Source organism: Pyrus communis, chromosome 2 (genome assembly GCF_963583255.1).
Source record: "Pyrus communis chromosome 2, drPyrComm1.1, whole genome shotgun sequence".
NCBI lineage: Eukaryota > Viridiplantae > Streptophyta > Magnoliopsida > Rosales > Rosaceae > Pyrus > Pyrus communis.
Window position 1 is genome coordinate 20,279,008 of NC_084804.1, and position 18,910 is coordinate 20,297,917.

The 18,910-nt window shown below is 40.8% G+C and overlaps 1 protein-coding gene across 1 annotated transcript; it reads left to right on the forward strand.

The window, feature by feature from the left end:
• The first annotated feature begins 17,607 nt into the window (after positions 1 to 17,607).
• On the forward strand, positions 17,608 to 18,475 carry LOC137725880 (uncharacterized). The gene has a single exon (XM_068464708.1). The coding sequence runs from the start codon at positions 17,669 to 17,671 to the stop codon at positions 18,344 to 18,346; it is 678 nt and encodes a 225-aa protein (XP_068320809.1). The 5' UTR covers positions 17,608 to 17,668; the 3' UTR covers positions 18,347 to 18,475.
• Positions 18,476 to 18,910: the final 435 nt, after the last annotated feature.

Consider the following 18,910-nt stretch of genomic DNA (forward strand, 5'->3'; position numbering starts at 1 on the left):
TCCTCTCGCATCAGAGAGCAAACCCATGTGAGTGTCGAGGAATTGGTTTACCCTTTTGAATTGGAGAGCATGGTTGGTCCCCAAAGGGTGTAATTCTTGCAACAAGTCCCTAAAAAGGATGCGATCTTCTTTTGAAGTGCATGAGTGATCAGTTGTTGTAAGCATGCAACCGAGCCAAGTTGTGAATAACTTCTGAATTCCTCATTGAAAAACGAGCGAAACAAATGAGAACTTAGCTTTAAGGTAGGAACTGCATAACAACTGGATAGTCCTCGGCTTGTGAGGTGGTGCCTGTCGAGGTGCTTGAGTCTTCAGGCTTTAATGTAGCGAGAAGTCATGCATGGTACTTCCTCAAGTTGTAGGCATTCCACTCTTTTTTTTATCTCTTTGTAGTTCATGGTGGCGAGGGTGTAACTACCCTTGCCACCTAATTTATTGATCTTGTACAGACCTTCCCATATGGGATCCATCTTTTTGGAGCATTGTATACGGACAGTGATAAAGGCTTTTCTTAAGACCAGATATCCAAGCTGGAACTACCTAATCTTAGCCCTTTTCTTGTAATTGGAGAGGAGCTACTGCTGGTAGGTTGTGGTGCGGGTGATGACCTTCTCGTGTTCCTCCTCTAGCAGATCTAAGTTTGTGCTATCCCTTTTCTGTTTTGCTCAATGCTTGGCAATAGAGTGCTGATACTTGGCACGATGACATTCAGAGGAATAATGGCTTTTGAAGCAAATGCCAAGGAGAAAAAAGTCTCACCGGTTGCTCATCGTTTGGTTGTGCGATACGCCCATAGATATTCGGGAAGTTCGTATCTTGTCGGATAGGGATTTCTTTAGGGAGTCGAGAATCGTCTTGTTTGATGCCTCGGCTTGCCTATTGCCTATGGGATACCTTGGCGTAGACATATGCTGCTTGATACCATATTTCTGGAAAAGCTTTGCTAAATCTTTGCCTAGGAATTGCGAGCTATTGTCTGTGACGATGGATTGAGGTATGCCAACGGTAAATGATGTTACTCCATATAAAGCGCTCTATGTTCGTCTGAGTTGTGGTCGTCATGGGCTCTGTTTCCATCCATTTGGTGAAGTTGTCAATTGCCACGATCATCATGCCTTTGTCTATCTACCCTCGGTAGCAGGCGGCATTGGCCATACCAAGTCGATTGCCCACTACATGAACGACCATGGATTGACCATATAAGAAATGTGACATTAATTTCGATCACGATGTAAAAACATGCACGAACGCCTGAATTTTTCAGTTTACACCATCATCTAAGTCGTTGGTGCATGAATCAGCAATTAGATAAATTTGAGTCGTTAATACCCAATATACTTGCTTCAATGAAAAGGTTTAATTCATTGTTTAGTTATTTAATGTTACTTGTAATATCCCACATCGCTCAGGGGTGAGGATCCTATAAGCCTTATATGTATATTCCCATCTCTACCGAGCATGAGTTCTTTTGGGAGCTCATTGGCTTCGGGTTCCATCGGAACTTCGAAGTTAAGCTAGTTCGCGCGAGAGTAATCCTAGGATGTGTGATCCATTGGGAAGTTCTCGTGTTAATTCTCAGAAAAAAAAATCATGAGGGCGTGGTTGGGGCCCAAAACGGACAATATTGTGCTACGGTGGTGTTGAGCCCGGGATGTGGTGGGGGCCTGAGCCAGGATGTGACAATTTGGTATCAGAGCCAATCTCTGCCCGTAAGTGTGCCAAAAAGGACGTCAGGCCCCTGAGGGGGTGGATTGTAAGATCCCACATCGCCCAGGGGTGCGGATCATGTAAGCCTTATACGTATATTCCCGTATCTACCTAGCACGAGGCCATTTGGGAGCTCACTGGCTTCGGGTTCCATCGGAACTCTGAAATTAAGCGAGTTCGTGCGAGAACAATCCCAGGATGGGTGACCCACTGGGAAGTTCTCGTCTGAGTTCTCAGAAACAAAATTGTGAGGGCGTGGTCGGGGCCCAAAGGGGAAAATATCGTGCTACAGTGGAGTCGAGCCCGGGATGTAGTGGGGGCTCGGGCCAGAATGTGACATTACTTTTGTCTAATTGTTTTAGAACTTTTATATTATGACCACATAATATTAAAATCTTGAATCCACTACTATATTTTTTACTTTTATTTTTTTTATTTTTTTTATTTTTTTTGGATAGCATTACTTATTTGTTTGCAATAACCATGGAGCGAAGTCTAACGGACATATCGCATGCGTGTGCTCATTTTAGTTCCAATGCGGTTCTAACAGAATACAGACTTCCTAGTTTCTCAATTCTCATGAATCATTATATTCATCAATAAAAAACACATCATTATATTAACAAAAAAGTAAGTTGAAACCTTTTATTTTATTATTTTTTCTCATACAAAGTTGCAACTTTCAGAAAAAGCATATTAGTTGGGACCGGGGCAAATCGAAACCCCTTCCAAGTGTGGCCATAAAAGAAATGTGACTTGACAATCAGCCGTAATTGGTGCATGAATGAGAAATTAGATAAATTTGATTAGTCAATATTGGTGCATGAATGAGAAATTAGATAAATTTGATTAGTCAATATTCAATGTATTACTTTTTGATGCGGTCCATCGATATTTGAACCCAAGTTTAAATGTTGTTCTTTAAGAATTCAGGAATTGACATGTTACTTCATTTTTCTAAAATTTTTAAAAATAAGAAACACATGACATGACATGTTTTCATTAAGCCATACGTTGGGTATTCACTAGGCAGTACTTAAGCATTATTCATAGAACATTTCTGCTAGATCAGTTTAATTTCCATAGTTTATATCAAGTTGCAACAGTAACGAATAAAATTGATCAACTTATTTCATTCTCTTTACAAACAACTTATTAACTGAATGATTAACAGATGACCTGAAATTTCGTTGCTTCTCTGTATTGTTCCACACCAAACTTACGTTGTACATACGTATGTGCCTACTAGCCCTATACCCTGAAATTAGATATACTTTTCCTAAATCAACTCAATATTTCAAAGTACTATGATCCAATCTAGATGAAAAATAACGATTGTCCAAAGAAAAGTCAGCATTAAATTTGTGAGCATTAAAATCACACGTTATCTAAGACCACTTGGGTTTCAAGTCCGCAGAACCGACACCAAAATATCTAGAAGGGAAGACTTTGGTGTGATACCCACCAAAAGAATAAACTGAAAATATAACTTTAGCCCCTAAAACTTAATTTTCTCTACCTAAAATCCGACATAAGTTTTTTTCTTGAATAAAACACATTAACTAGATTCCACATCAGCAAATTCATTAATTATGTTTGACTTCACACATTAAAAAATTTCAGATGCCTAAAATACCCTTATTTGAATTTTTTTTTTATTTTTCTAAACCCTATTTGAATGTTTGATGTACATAATTAATGTCATGCGGATAGATGGTAAGAGAGAATTAATGATTTTACAAAAAAAAAAAAAAATGTTACAAATTCATTGCCTAATATATAATAACATAAAACATGTCTAATATATGTTATTATACAAGCTTTATTGCTTAATTAATTCAATAAAATTATATTTTATAGATTAATGTAGTTAAATTATTTCACACACACACACACACACACAGATATATATATATATATATATATATATATATATATATGCTTGATATACGCAAAATTCATGCAAAATAATTTACCTGCAAAAAAAAAAAAAAAAAAAAACATTTGATTCAAATAGTGCACCTACTATTAAAATTTTAAAATATTAGTGTAGACATCGAAATTTCGGTGAAATGAATGTTAACCAATAATTAAAATTTCAACGCTCACGTGTCACATAAATTTTACATGTAGCGTGTGACTGAACGAAAAATCGAAATAAATTGGAAAGGTCATCAAATAGGACACGTGTCAATATCTGGCAGAAATGATTTATTTCATCTGATTATTTAAATCCAAAAATCAAGTTTTGGAATTCTATAAATAGGAAGCCAAGGCATTCATTTGAGGAAGAAGAAAAGAAAGAGAGAAAGAAAGAAGGGAATTCACATTACACCAAAACCTTGAAGCCTTGAAACTCTAAAGCTCTCAAGCAAATCCCGAAGGATCAAGAAAGCTATCTTCGTTCTTCGTCAAATCCTCCTTCAAGGTCAAGCCCCAACGGCCCTTGAAGAACTTCCACCGACTCAAGATCAAGCCCCGACGGCCCCTTGAAGAAAGTGTTCATCATCCGTTCGTCCCAAGATCAAGCCCCAACGGCCCTTTGGATCAACAACCTCAACAAATCCACACATACACTCAGTCTTCAAGATTAGGCCCAAAAGCCCTTGAAGATCCGTTCATCCATCAACCTTCAAGATCAAGCCCCGACGACCCCTTGAAGAAATCCAGACACCCAGTCTTCAAGATTAGGCCCAAAAGCCCTTGAAGATCCGCTCATCCATCAACAACCTTAAGACATCTGTTCAGTCTTCAAGATCAAGCCCCGACGGCCCTTGAAGAGAAGTGTTCATCGTTCATCATCCGTTCATCCTAAGATCAAGCCCCAACGGCCCTTTGGATCAACAACCTCAACAAATCCACACATCCAATCAGTCTTCAAGATTAGGCCCAAAAGCCCTTGAAGATCCGCTCATCCATCAACCTTCAAGATCAAGCCCAAAAGCCCTTGAAGATCCGTTCATCAACTGTTCATCCCTAGATCAAGCCCCGACGGCCCTTTGGATCAACAGCTCATCCACAAACCTACACCCTACGAAGATAGAATCAGAGGACCAAATTACAAAGAGATTGTAACCCTAAAAAATCATTAATACAAAAATATATTTTGTACACGTATTCTTGTCTCTTGTTTCAGGAATTTTTCGTGTTTACAAATTTGGCACGCCCAGTGGGACCTATCTCTACCTCTCATCCCTGTCTCCGTTCAAGATATTCAAGCAGAGTCCATGGCTTCAAACAAAGAACAAGTCATGACTATCGACACTACCTCCATTGAAAAACAGCTGGTTCAGATGAAGGAAACAATTGCAAGGCTGATAAAGACTGCAGAGGAGAAAAACTTGCAAACCGCCGGACTCATCAACCGTCTGGAGGCGCAACATGGTGTCATAGTGAAACCAAGCTCTCTTCCAACTAAGAGAACCGAAGAAGGCTTCAACCCAAATGCCTACGAACTCATGTCAAAGGCTAGGCATGACTTTGCTTCCTCTTCAAATCTTGGAAAGAAGGTTTCAAACACCGTCAACGACAAAGATCGCGACCTCACCGAGACTCAAAAGAAGTTGAAGGAGCATGATTATGGAGTTGACAACAACAAGGCTGGACTTGGCTTCACACCAAATGCACCCGTGAAGATTTCAAGCAAAGTGAAGAAAGCTAGCGCTCAACACATCAGCGTGAGCATTGAACAAGACCAAGAAGAGCCTAAACCCTCCCCTCGGACGTCGGTCTTCGATAGGATGAGCCATTCAAGCTCCAGAACTTCAGTGCTTAATCGCATTGGTGGTCAAGACCGAACCCCTGTCTTCAAGAGGCTTAACGCGCCGACATCCCGAAACTCTGTTTTTGAAAGGTTGTTAAAACCTAAGAAACAAAGCAACACAGCTATCTCTCCTCTGCGACGATCAGCTTCAGAAAGATTTGAAGATAATGGTAAGCCTTTTGGAAAGAGGAAGACAACACCAAAGGAAGAAAAGCTCGATGGGTTAGGAGAAAAAGACGACGCTCGAAGCTTGATTCCTTCAAGGATGGAGCGCCAAGCAATCCTAGAGGTCGACACAAAAGGACCACTGAAGGTAAGGAGGCGCATCATTGTCCACACTGGCAAATCTTCATGCCAACGAACCCAAGAGAACGGCACTGAAGAGGAGATCCAAGATGTTTTCTACATCACGGTTCAAGAAGGTAAAGAAGACGAAAGCCCGAGGAAATACTCAGAGTCCCTACTCTCCGACCCTGATCCAAGCGGCAGTACAACCATGCAAGTCATGACCACTGGAGCAACTTCAATCGAGGAGCAGCTAGCTCAGATGAATGAAGCAATCGCAAAGCTCACACGGACTGTGGAAGAAAAGGACTTGCAGATTGCCGCACTTGTCAGCCAACTAGATGCGCTGCCCGACGTGAAAGTCGACCCAAATATTGGCCTATTAAAGAAAGAAGACGACGAAGAAGAGGAGCCACCAGTGGAGAAAGTTGAAGAGAAGCCGAAGCTAGACCAAGCAACGGCATTCATGGGATCTCTCTCTATCCAGCAGCTACAGGAGATGATCGCAAGCACTGTCAAGACACAGTACGAAGGAAGCTCGCATGACTCCGCACTGTACTCAAAGCCTTACTCCAAGAAGATTGATGCTTTGAAGATGCCAAGGGGTTATCAGCCCCCAAAATTCATGCAGTTCGATGGAAAAGGCAACCCGAAGCAACATGTCGCCCATTTCGTTGAAACTTGCAACAATGCTGGGACAGAGGGAGACTACCTCGTCAAACAGTTCGTGCGTTCGCTGAAAAGTAACGCTTTTGACTGGTACACTGACCTCGAACCTGAGTCTATCAACAGTTGGGACCAGCTAGAAAGGGAATTCCTCAACCGTTTCTACAGCACTCGTCGTACTGTAAGCATGCTAGAGCTGACCAGTACGAAACAGTGGAAAGATGAACCTGTCATCGACTACATAAATAGATGGCGTTCTTTAAGTCTGGATTGCAAAGATCGGCTTTCTGAAACCTCTGCCATTGAGATGTGCGTTCAAGGCATGCAGTGGGGACTACACTACATCCTTCAAGGCATCAAACCACGAACATTTGAGGAGTTAGCCACCCGCGCCCATGATATGGAGTTAAGCATCACCCGTCATGGGAAGAAAGAACAGATCGCCGACTACAAGAATGACAAAGTTTTGGGGCCAAAGGTGGATAAGGCTGCGTGGAAACCCACCAAGGAAGCAATGACGGTCAACACAACTCCAGTCAAAACCCATACACGAGGCAAGGCGATTCAAACCAAAGCTTTTCGTGATCAAGAGATACGTAGACGCACTTTGAAGGAGCTTGAGGAGAAGACTTATCCATTCCCCGACTCTGACGTGGTTGCCATGTTAGATGACTTGCTGGAAAAAAAGGTTATCAACCTACCTGAGTGTAAACGGCCGGAAGAGATGAACCGTACTGACAGTCCAAGGTACTGTAAATTCCACCGCTTCATTGGTCATCCGACGGAAAAGTGCTTTGTGCTAAAAGATCTCATCATGAAGTTGGCTCAGAAAGGGATCATCGAGCTAGATCTTAATGATGTGGTGAAGTCAGACTATACCACCATCACTTCTGGCTCTTTGAACTCAAAATCTTCACCTCAACCGCTGGGGGCATGCTCCAAAACCATGTCAGTCAAGTCAAGTGAAGTTGAAGGATGGACTTATGTCACTCCAAAGAAAATGCACAAGAAACATAGGTCTCCTCCACAAGTTCACCAATCGGAAAGGGGGCAAAGCAGCTACCGTCAACCTTCAATATTACATGAAAATGTTGAGGATGATGAAATTATGACACAAAGATCGCCCGTTGCCATCACAATGCGCGATTTCTTCCCCGAAGACTTCTTCAATCACTCAGTCAAGACTCCTTGCTATGAAGATTGCAAGGAATGCCTCTCCCAGATCGTTTGACAAAATCATCAAAAAAAAAAAAAAACACGCTCCTCGTTCGCACGAGCCTAAAAGGCGACAACCAAAGCTCCTTGTCCGCACGAGCATAAAAGGCGACAACAAACGCTCCTTGTCCGCACGAGCATAAAAGGCGACAACAAACGCTCCTGGCCCGCAAGAGCATAAACTGTGTACGGCAAAATCATCATCAAAACCATCACTCATTTGAACTACGTTATGACTTGATCTCTTCTTTGGAAGAGTACGTAGGCAACTTGAAACTTCAAAACTTCAAGTATAGTCACATCAAAATAAATAAATGTTTCATTAAAGAAAGTCAATTACAAAAGAAAAGAAAAAAAAAATACATATGTTACTATGTATTAAAAAAATATATATATATATGTATATATTTATTCTCTACTCAAAAAAAAAAAAAATAAAAAAAAAAAAAAAAAAAAAAAAAATAAATATATATATATAAAAAACATGTTAAAGTGGGTTTGCCTACACTTAAGACCCATGCCAACTCAAAGAAAGTTGAAGTCCACAAAAAGGAGCAGCCCAAATCCAGGCCCGTGACAAAGCCTCGTCTCTGTCCTCTCGCTTCAACTTTCTGGCTCAAACAGTTGTTGTCTGCTTCCTTTCCAAAACCAACAAACCCATCTACAAATCCAACCCAAGCAGCCATGTTTCAAAAGCCTACACTGGTCTCGGCCGGATCCAAGGCAAACCCAAATGTCTCATGATGGGCTGGATTGTGGAGCAGGAAGCCCAAAATGAGTACGCAGTTAGAAGCCGCCCATTCCACAACTCCAAGGCGTATCCACGTCCTCATCTTTTCCTTCCATCAAACAGTGCAGCAAAGTATCGCACAGAGAGCTCGTGATTCGAAGCAATTCTCTGTTACTTCTCCTCCTCGGCTCGCAGAGTGTAGAGGGTTTGTTGCCGTCTAAAGCACGAACCGAGTACTCGGAGGACAACCTTATTTCGAAAACTGAGAGGTTTCTTACTCAGTCGGTGACGGTGGACCCAATCGGAATACCAATACCGATACTGTTTCAGGATCTTCTGCTTCCAAACAGCAAATTTTATGGAATGGGATCGACGCGGGCGGCGGACGGAGAAGATCCAAACACGCGGATTCATGGCTTGAAGACTTGGTCGTTCTGAGCTTGCCTCTCTTCAAGCGGTTGATTTCCGCCATGAAATCTGGAGATCTGAGCTTGGAGATGGTGGAGACGTGCTTGATGCATTATGCTAAGAAGTACATTCCTGGAATTTCGAGAACGAATCGAAAGCCTTCGTCTTCTTCCTCAGGCGTCGCCATCGCCACTACCGCCGCCGCATCGTCGGGTTTAGCTTCGGAGAGTCAGCAGAGAGAACTCAAGGAGACCATCATCTCCAATCTTCCATTGGAGAAGAGCTCCAGACCTCCGACCGCAGCACCTACGAGGCCACTACTTCTCCGGAGACGGTGGCGGCGACTCTCCCTCCTTCACTAGCGACAAATCCACCATCAGACCCAGCAACGGCAGGACAAGAGTCCCAGCCGGACTCCCAGTCCAATCCGCGGCGCCGGCGATGTGCTGCTGCAGTGGGGCCAGAGAAAGAGGTCGAGAGTCTCCAGGACCGAGATCCGAGCTGTCATCGATGAGTCCTCTTCGTCGGCTCAAGCGAGGCAAGCTTCGAAGCTGCAGAGGAGAGACAAGTCCTTGGTCCAATCGCCTCCGCCAGCACAGCGTCCACTGCGTCCAAGGGGATCTAACCCAGAAAAAGGATGTGGAAAAAGCTCTGCGGGGAGCAGACTGTGTGTTCCACCTTGCTTCGTATGGCATGTCAGGAAAAGAAACGCTGCAGTTCGGCCATATCTTGGACGCGTGTCTCGAGTTCGGGATTCAAAGGCTGGTTTATGTGAGCACATATAATGTTGTGTTTGGGGGACAGGAGATTGTCAATGGGAACGAGGCCTTGCGCTATTTCCCTATCAACAACCATGCCGATCCATATGGCCGGAGTAAATCAATTGCCGAGCAGTTGGTCTTAAAGTACAATGCTCGTCCTTTCAGGAAGAAGACTGGGAAGTGTCTTTATACCTGTGCAGTTCGTCCAGCTGCTATCTATGGACCAGGTGAAGAAAGGCACTTTCCAAGGATAGTGTCTCTGGCAAAGTTAGGCCTGATTCCGTTCAAAATTGGCGAACCAAATGTGAAAACAGACTGGATTTATGTGGATTTACCTATTGGAGCAAATGAATTAAACAGAGGACAGACTGCACGGAAGGATGAGTTAAGTCTGTCTGATCTCTTAAATCTTGAAATAAAATGGACCTCTAGGCCAGAGAAAATTGAGACTGATCTCTCAAATGAGAACCCCAATCTACCCAAATTACCAGATTTGGCTGGAGTCAATCTCGACAACTTTTTCTTTGAACGAAACAAAGACCGTGCTTTGGGTAGTTCTGAAGGGCTGTTCGGGTCTAACACACAAATTGTCAGTAAAGAGAGTTTCCAAGTTCATGAAACTCTTAGTTTGTTTCAGAATGTCAAGCCTTTTGAGACAGTTGTGCAGACTACTGAAGGAGAGGGTGGTGATTCTGGTTGGGCCGCAAGTTTTCAGTTTGCTGCTTCTGAATCGCTTCCTCAAGCTTCTGGAAACCTTCCTCAAGCTTCTGACACCCTTCCTCGAGCTCAAAGATCTTCAGTGACCGCTGTCAAACGACTAGCCGATCGTGAAGCTCGACGCTTTGCACTACTTCAAGCTCTGGCTGCTTCTGCGCCTCCGCCATGGCTGCTGCCTTTGAATGTGATCAACAAAAGCAAAGTTTGTCAACTCTTCCTCACCTCTGAGGGCGCACTCCCAGCAAAGCCTCTCGAAATACACAATTCTTCTTCTTCCTTTGAGAAAACCTATTCAACCTTTGAAGATACCAGATGCCTGGAGTACAGATGACCCAGGAGGAAACGATAGATTGAAGCATGTGCTGATTCATTCACCGCTTCTTCAAAAGCAAAGGTATCTCATATCATCAAGGGCGAAAGCAAAGGTATCTCATATCATGCTTTTTCCCTGTCTTTTCCTTTGCCCTTGTTCTCACCTGCCAGGATAAGGACAAAGAAAGCAATATGTCGGAACTTCCACTCAAACTTGCGCTGCCACCAAGAAGTGATGGTCCATTCAAATGCAAGGTTTGCATTCAACTCCTGCATCAGAGGACAAATACTACAAGAGAAGATGCCAAACCTGCATAAGGAAATACCACTTCTGCAAAGGGAGCAAGTAAGGCAAGTGAAAATGATACATCGAAGCATGTGGAGACAAGCACAACAAATATATGTGCTGATTCATTCGCTGCTTCTTTGAAAGCAAAGGTATCTCATATCATGCTTTTTCCCTGTCTTTTCCTTTGTCCTTGTTCTTACTCGCATGGCAAAGTGAAAGAAGTAATCAGCCGGTACTTGGAGTCAGTCTTCCGATCTGGAACCGACTACCTGGAATCTATTCTTGATTGCTTACCTAGTATTGCTCTCGAGTAGTCATCTTCAACGGTTGATACACTGCCAGAGAAGGGACAAGGAAACTTCAATCTTTCCAATTCGTATTCAATACGAATTGGAAAGATTGAACAAAGAAACAGGTCAGCACCTCCACCTCGTACTTGCCTGCCATATCCTGAAACCACTCGTAGACCTTCGGGGGGAGACCAAAAGAATCCTGCTGCCCAGTTCAAGAGTAGCACAAAGGAAAATCAACGAGCGGATGAGACCAGAAGAATCCTCCAGCCCAGTTCAAGATCAAGCCTCAATGGCCCTTGAAGAAATCACAAGTCCGATTCAAAATCAAGTGTTCACCACCCTTGAATCAAATTCAACTCTAGATAAAAGGAGTAAGTTCAGACCTTCGGAGGAGACCAAAAGAATCTTCCAGCCCAGTTCAAGATTAAGCTTGTGGAAAATCAACGATTGGAGGAAACCAGAAAATCTTCCAGTCGAACTCAAGATCAAGCCTCGATGGCCCTTGAAGAAATTTCCAGCTCAATTCAAGATCAAGCCTCGACGGCCCTTGGGTTGACATCTACATTAAGGGACTTCAAAACGAATCTTCTACACGTGACAAGCACATGTCAACGACGCGCCTTGAAGTGGGGGCATTTGTAGACATCGAAATTTCGGTGAAATGAATGTTAACCAATAATTAAAATTTCAACGCTCACGTGTCACATAAATTTTACATGTAGCGTGTGACTGAACGAAAAATCGAAATAAATTGGAAAGGTCATCAAATAGGACACGTGTCAATATCTGGCAGAAATGATTTATTTCATCTGATTATTTAAATCCAAAAATCAAGTTTTGGAATTCTATAAATAGGAAGCCAAGGCATTCATTTGAGGAAGAAGAAAAGAAAGAGAGAAAGAAAGAAGGGAATTCACATTACGCCAAAACCTTGAAGCCTTGAAACTCTAAAGCTCTCAAGCAAATCCCGAAGGATCAAGAAAGCTATCTTCGTTCTTCGTCAAATCCTCCTTCAAGGTCAAGCCCCAACGGCCCTTGAAGAACTTCCACCGACTCAAGATCAAGCCCCGACGGCCCCTTGAAGAAAGTGTTCATCATCCGTTCGTCCCAAGATCAAGCCCCAACGGCCCTTTGGATCAACAACCTCAACAAATCCACACATACACTCAGTCTTCAAGATTAGGCCCAAAAGCCCTTGAAGATCCGTTCATCCATCAACCTTCAAGATCAAGCCCCGACGACCCCTTGAAGAAATCCAGACACCCAGTCTTCAAAATTAGGCCCAAAAGCCCTTGAAGATCCGCTCATCCATCAACAACCTTAAGACATCTGTTCAGTCTTCAAGATCAAGCCCCGACGGCCCTTGAAGAGAAGTGTTCATCGTTCATCATCCGTTCATCCTAAGATCAAGCCCCAACGGCCCTTTGGATCAACAACCTCAACAAATCCACACATCCAATCAGTCTTCAAGATTAGGCCCAAAAGCCCTTGAAGATCCGCTCATCCATCAACCTTCAAGATCAAGCCCAAAAGCCCTTGAAGATCCGTTCATCAACTGTTCATCCCTAGATCAAGCCCCGACGGCCCTTTGGATCAACAGCTCATCCACAAACCTACACCCTACGAAGATAGAATCAGAGGACCAAATTACAAAGAGATTGTAACCCTAAAAAATCATTAATACAAAAATATATTTTGTACACGTATTCTTGTCTCTTGTTTCAGGAATTTTTCGTGTTTACAATTAGATTGCTTAAAAAAAGAAAAATAATATACCCAGTATATGTAAAATACATGAAAAATAATTTACCTACATAATAACAAATCCATACATGCAAAATACATAAAAACTAATTTACCTTATAAATTCATTGTTTAATTTTTAAAAGAAACAATGTTTCTACTAGTTTTTTCTTCTTTTTTTTGTCCAAAAATAAAGTACCTATTATTTAATTTTTACGAAAATTGTGTACCTATTGTGTAATTTAAAAAAAAAAAAATTACACATTGTTTATTTTTTTTATGAAAATAATGTAACTATTGTTTAGTTTTTACAAGAAACAATGTATCTACAAGTTTATTTTTACCTTTTTTTTTGTTTTTTTATTTTCACAAGTTAATGTATCTACTTTTTCAATAGAATGTATATTGAACTAATTAGATTTGGATTAGGCGATTTCACATAAAAGAAGAAAAGAACTTCTTCTTTTTTTTGTTTTTTTAAATTAAAAGCAAAAAAAACTTGAATTAATTGAATGTTGTTGACAAACAAAAGACAATAAATTAAAAGTCTACAAAAAAACCGTAATAGCCATATTAATGTTGGTGGCATGGTGTTGTAAATAAATTTAAATGTATGGACATCTTTTATCTTACATGACATCAAATTCAAAATTTGGGTTTTATTTAGATGTTTTAATATAGGTGGGTTTATGTGTAGAGTTCAACAGTTGTAAGTGGCTAAATCTAAAGCACCCTTATATCAATATATAGAGTTATATCAATCCCTATTCAGATAGAAGTCATATACTAATTAGAAATTACATTTCTATACTACAAGGAATAATTCCGAAAAAGGTTCCAGATTAATTAACTTTGATTTAACACATCCCAGCCTACCTACATATCAGTGGGTATGTATATGAATTCTGCTCACGGATTGATGTCCAGTTTAAAGGAAAATTCTCACTCGACGACGCCATGCATTGTATACAGTATATACTCTGCATTTATAAAATGGAAATGGGAAAGATTGTGGACCATGCTTGATGAAGACTCCCAAAATTGACTCAGGTCTTTTTCCATTGCTATGGCCGTATGAATTTATGATTTTTAAGCCTACAACCCACTCAATGAACCATATTACCTGCGTTTGCGGTTGCAAAGCTGGCACCATTAAATGTGTACGAAAGAAAACAATTTCTGATCACTGTTGTAGAGAATTCTAGTGGTGCCCAGAACGTTTAAAAAGAAGGTGGGACATGGCTGCTATCACTGTTGTGCAGAATTCTACTGGTGCCTATAACGTTTAATAAGATAGTGGGACATGACAGTTAAGTTGAACATCATCAGTGGGCACGTCATCACATCTTCCAATAATTTCGTCAAAATTTTTTTGGATGTGACTAGAATGACAACAACTAAATGATACAAACATACCGCTGCGTAAAATTTGGTGACAATGAAACAAAGATATAAAAATAAAACTTTAGGATAAATTGCGGTTTGATTATTTAAAATTAGGCAATTAACCAATTGATGTTAGATTGCAGAATCAATTATATCAAATTTAAGGATAAATTAGTCATTTCATCCTCAATTGTCACTTGTTACTATTAAAAAATAAGCGAGTTAATCAATACATAAATTATCAACAACCACATTTTGACAAAAAAAAATATTAACAGCCACATTATTTAGTTTACAAAATTTAGTCTTCTTAACAATACCATAAAAGAAAAGCATTTAATTAAATATCCATATTAGATGTTATGTTTTAATTGGTTGTTTGTTAAGAATCCATACATTTAGTGTGGACTCAATTATAGATAATTTCATCACTTTCCTGCTTGGACCATCTCCAATCTCTGGCTTAAAATCTAAAATTTTTAGTTCAGAAAATTTAGGTTTTAACCCAAAAACAGTTTTTTTTCTTCAACCCTTATGGATTAAATTTTTTAGCCCGAGAATATTAGAGAATGAATTTAGGATAATTTTTTTTCTTAAAGTAAATTTTTTTTAAACAAAATTATGTACACAATCCTAATTTAATTTTATGAACATTTTAATAAAAAAAATATTCAGATTCCGATAAATATTGAAAAATCTCTAAACTGATACCATGAAACTCGTGGAACACCATGAAGAATATGAAACACATAAAATAATTTTTTTTAATTACTTTAACCGTTAAATTTAAATTTAGACCCTTAGATCCTTTTTTTTTTTACTGTTGGATTTGATCATATTAGATCTTAGTTGTTGGATTCAATGAATTTATAAATATAAAACTGAAAAAAAGTATATATATATATATGATGAACTAGCTCCACTAACCCAAGAGGAATCTTGGGCTAAATTTACTCCAGAAATGAGTTTTGAGTTGAAACTCATATTTACCTCAAAGGTTGGAACAAGTTGGAATAAGTTTAGAATCTAAAATTTGAGTTTTACTCCAGAGTTAGAGTAGGCCTTAGTGATGCTCTCGGTCTCAAATCAGTCTCACTCTCAAAAGTTCAAAATCATCTCATCAACCCACAGACGCAAAATGGTAGGATTATATCAAACCCATAGATGCGAGGTCATACAATTGATACAAGGCATTTGCTGAAGCATTGGATGTGTTGTAGGTTTTGCTGCAAGTATTTACTGCCCTAGAGTGATATTATCAGAATGAGAACGCATTTGTTGCCTTGCTGGAGGTGCAGAGTCCCTTGGAGGCTTGAATATGCAACTTGACCTTGCATCCAGGAAATGTTTGAAAATGGTTTGAAGTAACGTTTTCGAACTGTACGTTTTTCTTAAAAATATTATGTGTTTGAAAATGGTTTGAAATAAGGTTTTCGAACTGTATGTGACACACCCCGATCGAGATCAGGGCGTGCTGGCCGCCACGCGGAGGTGACGTAACCATGTGCACGTGCGGAAGCTAATAAAACAGTAATATAAAAAGTACGAATAATTAAAAACTAGCATACAATGTACTAAAAACAAGTGCTAGCGTAGGTGAGACGCTAAGTTCAGAGCAATAAGTCTACAGCAGTCCAAAAGAAAATGATACGACAACAGTACACCCGAAGGTGACCCTACGCTGGTGAATGTCTGTCAGAAATGCCGAGAAGCTCTCTGGGAAACCATCGAACCTGCTAAGCAACTAGAACCTGGAGGGGCGCAAAACAAAAGCGTGAGTGGGCAAAAACAAATCTTTTTGAAAACCATTTAGTAAAATACATTCTAACCCCTCGCCATAAAACCTGTATACTTCCCAGAAAATATCATATATACGTATATATAGATATGCCAATCATGCTCAAGGATATGCCATGTCAAACCTCATAATGAAATGCAAGTGCTCAGGTATAAATCGTATCAATAGCATATAGTCTGGCAGCCGGAGTCACCTAACGTGACCTGTACGGCTGCATATAGAGCTCAAATCTCAATATCAATAACTAAACCTGCCCACGAGTCGGAACCACCTAAAGTGGTCTGTACGACAGGCCTGGGTGTAACATATATATACGCTCTAGTGCTACGATCACGTGAAGGCTGTGCGAATAATCGCGGGTCATCTACGAGTCGGAACCACCTAATGTGGTCTGTACGACAGGACTGTGCACCTAACTTGGATCCAAGCTGAGCGTGTGGTGCGGGAGGTGAACATCACGTGAAGGACTGTGCCCTACTCTGGGCGGGAGCACTAACACCGGGGGTGCAGGTTATGAGCTCTCTAAGCATCTCAAACCACTACTGAAAATAAATGTAAATAACACTTACCTGGCACTTACCTGTGCGTCCACAACACCAAATATGCATATGTATATGTATGCCACTACTAAAGCATGTGATGGTGCATAAACAATGATAATATGGTGCATGGCATAAAACAAATAACCCTTTTCAAATAATTTCTGGGAAAATAAATGTATATAGGTATATACAGAAAACCAAAAGCCCACTCACTGGTAAGTGGAAGGGTCGTAGCCCCCCTGCCTCGAGTGACCACGCTCGTCCTCGGGATACGTATCACCTATACGCTCGTCCTCGGGATACGTATCACCTATATGGTCCACAATCTTTCAACAGTTGTAAGTGGCTAAATCTAAAGCACCCTTATATCAATATATAGAGTTATATCAATCCCTATTCAGATAGAAGTCATATACTAATTAGAAATTACATTTCTATACTACAAGGAATAATTCCGAAAAAGGTTCCAGATTAATTAACTTTGATTTAACACATCCCAGCCTACCTACATATCAGTGGGTATGTATATGAATTCTGCTCACGGATTGATATCCAGTTTAAAGGAAAATTCTCACTCGACGACGCCATGCATTGTATACAGTATATACTCTGCATTTATAAAATGGAAATGGGAAAGATTGTGGACCATGCTTGATGAAGACTCCCAAAATTGACTCAGGTCTTTTTCCATTGCTATGGCCGTATGAATTTATGATTTTTAAGCCTACAACCCACTCAATGAACCATATTACCTGCGTTTGCGGTTGCAAAGCTGGCACCATTAAATGTGTACGAAAGAAAACAATTTCTGATCACTGTTGTAGAGAATTCTAGTGGTGCCCAGAACGTTTAAAAAGAAGGTGGGACATGGCTGCTATCACTGTTGTGCAGAATTCTACTGGTGCCTATAAGCACCCAAGAATAAATAGACTTTGAATACGTCTACACTGTATACATATTGCTCTCTATATAAATCATAGAGGAATAGCTCACTTTCACATATCACAAAACCACAAAGTAGAAGCCCAGCCTTGATCCTTAAATTTCCCAGCTATGGTTCACCATATGTATTTCCTCTTACTCATAACACTAGCAGGCCTTCATGGCACTGCCCATGCAGTCGACTACGACGTCACCAACAATGCTGGAACCAGCGCCGGTGGGGTTCGATTCGATAATGATATCGGAGCCGAGTACAGTAGGCAAACCCTAATATCTGCCACTGACTTCATACGGAGGTTGTTCCAGCAAAACACAGCCGCTGATGGAAAGAGTGTCCAAAAGATCAGTTTGGTAATTGAAAACATGAGCGGGGTCGCATATGCTAGGAACGATGTGATCCACGTTAGCGCCGACTACATAGCTGGTTACTCCGGCGATGTGAAGAGAGAGATCACCGGTGTGCTTTACCATGAGACAACGCACGTGTGGCAATGGAATGGGAATGGTCAAGCCCCAGTGGGTTTGACTGAGGGAATTGCTGATTACGTGAGGTTGAAGGCAGGGTACGACCCGAGTCATTGGGTTCAGGCAGGGCAGGGGGATAGGTGGGACCAGGGATACGATGTTACTGCTAGGTTTTTGGACTATTTGAATGGTTTGAGAGATGGGTTCGTGGCTGAATTGAATAGCAAATTGAGGGATGGCTATAGTGCTACATATTTTGTTGACTTGCTGGGGAAGAATGTTGATCAGCTTTGGACGGAATATAAGGCCAAGTATGCAAACTAATGAAGGTGGTTATGACTCCCAAGACATAAAATAAAGGCTTGCAGGCCCATGTAAGCGATGGTTTAAGTGAATTAAATGTTGTATTAGAGGTTATCAAATAAATAAATGGTGGTGCTAGATCGTACTGAATTAGATCAAATTGAATTTAAGATGATCAAAAGACAGAAATTAACAAGGATTGTAAAAAAAAAGTGTGTAAATAACACAACCACTACTACAAACAAGTGTCTTCCCAAGAAAAATCAATTCACTGCGCAAAGAGAAATTTTGTCATGCAAAAAATTTTAGGCGACGAAATCTTCGTTGCCCTCATGTACTCAAACAAAGGTCGAGAAGCAAACAGTTGTGCCATGAAAACAAAAGTTTTGTTGCGCAAAAAACTTGGTGCAACGAAGGTTTGTGAAAAAGGTTTTCATCGCATTAAACTATAAGGGACGAAGGTATTTCGTCGCGCTAACTTTAAGGTTACGACATTGTGGCCTCACATGCATTAAGGTTGAGGTGAAGACTTCTCTTCGTTACGAAAAACTTAGGGCAATGAAAGATGTCGTTGAGTAAATCATG